This window comes from Perca flavescens, chromosome 14 (assembly GCF_004354835.1).
Source record: "Perca flavescens isolate YP-PL-M2 chromosome 14, PFLA_1.0, whole genome shotgun sequence".
Classification (NCBI taxonomy): Eukaryota; Metazoa; Chordata; class Actinopteri; order Perciformes; family Percidae; genus Perca; species Perca flavescens.
The window spans coordinates 32,570,722-32,575,972 of record NC_041344.1 but is presented as its reverse complement, the minus strand read 5'-3'; the positions used below and the strand labels follow the sequence as shown (position 1 = coordinate 32,575,972).

The 5,251-nt window shown below is 42.0% G+C and overlaps 1 protein-coding gene across 1 annotated transcript; it reads right to left on the bottom strand.

Moving 5' to 3' along the window:
* Positions 1-387: 387 nt before the first annotated feature.
* LOC114568687 (schlafen-like protein 1) lies at positions 388-4,953 on the bottom strand. Its single transcript, XM_028598319.1, has 5 exons — positions 4,868-4,953; positions 4,149-4,512; positions 3,215-3,320; positions 1,888-2,294; positions 388-800 (listed from the first exon to the last, which is right to left on the bottom strand). The coding sequence occupies exons 2-5, from the start codon at positions 4,464-4,466 to the stop codon at positions 486-488; spliced, it is 1,146 nt and encodes a 381-aa protein (XP_028454120.1). The 5' UTR covers positions 4,467-4,512; positions 4,868-4,953; the 3' UTR covers positions 388-485.
* Positions 4,954-5,251: the final 298 nt, after the last annotated feature.

Genomic DNA, 5,251 nt, shown 5'->3' with positions numbered 1-5,251 from the left:
CCCGATACCGATTCCGATACCTGAACTTGCGTATCGGCCGATAACGAGTACCGATCCGATACCAGTGGGTCATATATTTTATTATGTTTTAACAGCTGTATACTACTATCCCTGTATGGATGTGATATTATTTCTATCTTTGCTGTCGGTCTGGCTCAGGTTAAACTCTTTGTGAAACATGAACAAACACAGAACTTTCTTTTATTTTCCAGTTTGACAGTCAGTTATAACGGAAAAAGAACCTAAATAAACTACTTTAACGTAGATTTTCTTTAGGGCTTTATTACGTGGTATCAGATCGGTGCATAAACTCCAGTACTTCCCGATACCAATACCAGCGTTTAAGGCAGTATCGGAGCCGATACCAATACTGGTATCGGTATCGGAACATCTCTACTCTTAGACTGTGACTGTGCTTTTGTTTGCTTCTTGGAGTTTATTTTTCTACGGGCTGCATCTCAGCTAAACCTCCCAGCCAGATGAGCTCAAATGTGGCTCGGTTCTGGAGGCGGAGTGGACACCAGAGCCAGATCCAGCTGTGAGCTGGCCTGGCATCTGGAGTTCTCACTAGAGGTAGAGGAGCGCTGGCTGCTGAGGTTTGATCTCCGGCTCCGCCTCAGACTGCTCCTTCTGTGCCGTCGCTGCCGCCTGGCTGAAGCGCTCCGCGGTAGTGATGCTGCGATCTGCTGCAGCGGACCGATAGCCAGGCGTAAAGTTTGGAGCTGCCCGGCTAAGAACCACTTCTCAGACGTCGCTTCGCATACATGCTGCTCCAGCTGCTTCACCTTACCCGCCCACATCTGGAACATGCACAGTATTAGAGCTGGGACCATACGCTTTCATGATACATGGGTGCCGAGTGGATTTGTATTTCGATTTTCATTTATTGCGGTTTGATAGTATTGGAGTATTGCGATTTTCTTTTCCTTCTTTAACAAAAACAAAAGTTGAATAATTCACTTCTAGAGACAATATATCATGAGACATTTATAATTGTTTTCTAAAAAGAATGTCTTTTTTGTAGTGCTGTCAGTTAAACGCATTATTAACGGCGTTAACGCAAATCCATTTTAACGGCGTACATTTTTTTATCATGAGATTAACGTTCTTTTTGGCCTAGCAAACTTTGTAGTTTTTTTCACATGCTGTTGCAACAACTAGTAATGTTAGAAAAACTACAACACCACACCGGATCTAGCTAGACCAGAAACTAAACAACAGGCACGCCGCACACACTTGTTTGGGCTCGCGAGCCGGCCAAAGAGTAGCAGGCTAACGTTACGTTTTGAGTGGATGGCGAGCGCGAGACGCCAAAATGGACACCAATAAGATTCTGAATGGAAATTTTACTTTTAAAAAGTTGCCAAATGGTTCCAGTGACAAGACCAAAGTGATGTGTGTGTTATGTCGTTGTGAACTGAGCTATCATCGCAGCACGTCCAGTCTGAAATACCACTTGATGGCCGAGCACACAGCTGATGGCCGAGCACACAGCTGATGGCCGAGCACACAGCTGATGCCAATTCTCCCCCCCGCCCCCCCATCAAAGCCAGGCGACAAAAGCACAAAGCAAGCCAATCCACTTTTCCATGTTGATAAGAGCATTAAAATGAGGAAAAATAATGGGACAAAAAGAAATCAAGGGACATTTAGAATAGATAAAAATGTGCAACTAATTGCGAGTTAACTATGACATTAATGCGATTAATCGTGATTAAATATTTTAATCGCTCAACAGCACAAATATTTTGCCCATATACAGAGGCCCTTTGCTGCATGTCATTCCTCTGCTCTCTCCCCTCTTAAGTCTAAGCTTGTCCTATTTATTTTTTTATATACCAGTATATATAATAATAATAGAATTGGAATGATGATGGATTTTCTCACCTGTCTGGACCACTCCAGGATGACGGAGACACCCAAGGGCCCCTGCACACTCCCCTCCCGCCTCATGTACACCTGGCCCTCGGCAACCTGATAGAGGGTTGGCTCGGCGAAGGCCGGAGGCGCTTGGAAGGTGAGGCACAGCACCTTGAGGTGATGTTCTCGCCCGCCAGGCGTTATCACAGGCAGGAAGCGCAGGCTGTAGTTGTGGGGAAAAAGCGGAGGGTTGAAACGCTTGACCGCTTCGTCCACCTGCAGGCGGGTCCGGTCCTCCTTCTTATGGTTGAAGGACACACCGCAGACCACTCCGTTGTCCTGCACCCCGACCAACAGACTCCCTCCCCCACTGTTCATGAAGGCACAGCCGTACCTCAAAACCTGTTTGCTGAAATTCTTCTCCATATAATTTCCTGGAAGAAGTTGAAGAAATCAGAAACACTGATGGAGAGCGATTCAGCCATGTTGACAACACAACAGGACTAGAAAATGCATCTCAACTAAAAAATACAGCAGTGAATACATATTTACAGAAAGCTAATGAACAAATAATACATGTTGAATGTTGATTTGTAACTCTCTCTTACAAATCACATTCATATACCAATGTTGTGTATTGCCAAATATGTTTTGAATGTATTTGCTGACTGGATTATGATCTGGGAAACGTTTTTTCACAAGCTTTCTTTGCTGAGTGAAGTTCAAGCAACAAAAGCATTTTGGTTTGGGGTAATGTTGGGTTTTGGTTAAATATTAATATAGAAACACATTGTGTTTTGTGCTTCAGTCCCTTTTACAGTATTAAACCAAGACCATGATCTTAATCCAGCAGAAACGGATTTTTTGGGCCATTTGGCTGAAGCGGAGTGACAAGTAGTGAACTTTAGTAGTGAAATTGTCATGAAGGGGTTCGTATGATATCTGGCGAAATTAGGCAACCACCAGCCAGTCATGTGACGACCGGTCACATGACAGTTAAGATGTTCACCTTTACAGTTCAATTTAGCAGAGAAAACGTTACTGTGAGGAACCAGGAGGTGCCACTCATTTCAGAGGTTGTTGCAGTTGAGTTTAGCTGGCAAAAGGTGACAGTTAAGTCTAGGCACAAAAACGACTAGTTAAGAATAGAAAATGTTTTGGGTTAAAACACCGGTCCCCTTAAGTATGGCTCCCGGGACACAAACGCCCATTTACTGGGTGAAAGTCTTGTGTTTCCCCTAAACCTTTTTTCAGGCCACAAACTCCAAAGGATCAGTGTGTAGGAATTTAGGGTGATCTATTGGCAGAAAAAAAGATTGTCAAGTGTAGCTGTAAATCATGTTGTGACCCTTACCTGTGCCTAGTTTGAACTCGATGTTGCGAGTCTCATTGCCAATGTGAGCTCCGTTTCGGAGCCACTGGCAGCTGCTGATGTCCCGTTCACTGACCCTGGGAATATGCTGCGTCACACAGAGGGAACAGAGCAACCTGGGTCAGTGGCATTAGGTCACAGAAGTGACATATACTGTAGTTGCTCAAGTTACAAAAGATAGGCTTAATATCCCCTCAGAGTGTAATCATTACTATCATAGTAATCATTCACTGTAGATCTCTTTCTATAACCACCACTGTCAGTGCCAGAGACTGACCGGCACTATCAATATCAATACTAGAGAATTACATTTGGATAATATTCATATTCTTTTATAATTATATATAAACAATAAAAAAATTAAACAGTAAAATTTTTTTATTAAATACAAAATATTTTTTTAGAAGAATCCTTTAAGACTGACTAGTACTGTACATAATCAAGAAATGGCAGTGTAGTGTGTGTGTGCCTGTGTGCCTGTGTGTGTGTGTGTGTGTGTGTGTGTGTGTGTGTGTGTGTGTGTGTGTGTGTGTGTGTGTGTTAATACATTTTGTGTGTGCAAAAACCTGTATTTAAGTAAGTAACTTATATTAATGTAACTTAATTAACTGAACATAGTTTAACTTAATTAACTAAATGAACGCAAATCAATTTAACTTAATTCAAACAAATTAAAATATTTTTTTTAATTAATTTGTAATTTCGAAGTGTAACAATAAATGTCATTGTATAAAAAAAAGGAAAATTAAACCAAGTAATGTGAAAATATAAACAGAGAAAAACAAAAGTCATAAAGAGGTTTTTGCTTAACATATAAGCTAATATTGATATATCTGTGATATTGCCAGTACATCAGTCAGTCAGTATTCATAGCTATCATCATTGACAATGGCCCCGTCATAACTTTTGATCTTACCTGTGCTGGTGTGTCCAGGCCTTCAGCAGTGTGGTCCTGGACTGTGGGGCTCTGTGGCTGAGGGCGGGCGGCTGAATGCCCCGAGCTACTCTGCTTATGGACCCATTTGGAGCCCCCTACAGCCCATCTGTGTTTGTCTGCGTTCCTAAGTCTCCGGAAATGGTTGGCTCGATTCTGTTTACGTTTCTTAGCCTGGCTGGCGATTGATGCGCCAGCGCCGGTGGGGTTGTTAGATGGGTATGATTGTGGAATTGGTAATGAAGATGCCTGATTTTGGGATGATACATCACACCTTTTACCTGAGATTTTTCCCTTCATTGTCCTTTTCCAAGGCTTTCGACCTTTGGGCCAGTGGTGCAATTTGCTGTGAATTACAAATGCTGTTAGACAATGCTGCAAAAACAACAATTTAGAAAACTATGAATTTTCCAGGTCAACATGCGAGTTTCTATACATACTATACAGTAAGATGTCTGGAAGCTTATTGTGTGTGATTCAGCACAAGATACACAGTGCGAGATGATAATAAGAGGGCGTCAGTGTGTGCTAAATAGATAAATGAACACGGGGAGGCTTGATAAATCATAAAGTCAAGGCTGATCAAAACAATGATCAATCAAAGCCAGGTGGCACGGCAAGAGAGCAGTGTCTCCACTACGCTGATGATGACAAAGCTTACGAGTGTGTGCAAACATACAGCAGTGAAGCGAGCGTCTTACCTTTCCTGCTGCGCTGGTCAAAGTCAACCTGTTAGTGTCAGTCTGAACTGTGGCAGAACCTCAAGTGTTCTTCCAATCCAAGAACACTATGACATCATTCCAAATTATGATGCATGACGGAATGGAATACTCCTTATATATGCATTAGAATGCCCAAACTGTACTTTGTGATTGTCTCTTTTTTTTAAAAAGAAACAATATCCGATGTAATGAATCAACCTTGGTTTAGACACTTGACACTCTACAACAGTCTGTACCTAATGAACCAATCAAGGCTACAGGCCCGTATCCAAAAGGTGGACCCTTTTGCAGTTTTTTTCCTCATTTTGTTTTTAATTATGAGGATAAAATACTTTATTTTGGTGATGTTTCATACAGCAATTT

What these genes read in the sequence shown, in the direction of transcription:
- LOC114568687 (XM_028598319.1), bottom strand. Translation starts at nt 4,466, where the DNA reads ATGAAGGGAAAAATCTCAGGTAAAAGGTGTGATGTATCATCCCAAAAT. An exon ending in GCCTGGACACACCAGCACAG is followed by an intron (nt 3,321 to 4,148) that starts GTAAGATCAAAA and finishes TGTGTGACGCAG; the next exon opens with CATATTCCCAGGGTCAGTGA. An exon ending in TCCTGGAGTGGTCCAGACAG is followed by an intron (nt 801 to 1,887) that starts GTGAGAAAATCC and finishes TGCATGTTCCAG; the next exon opens with ATGTGGGCGGGTAAGGTGAA.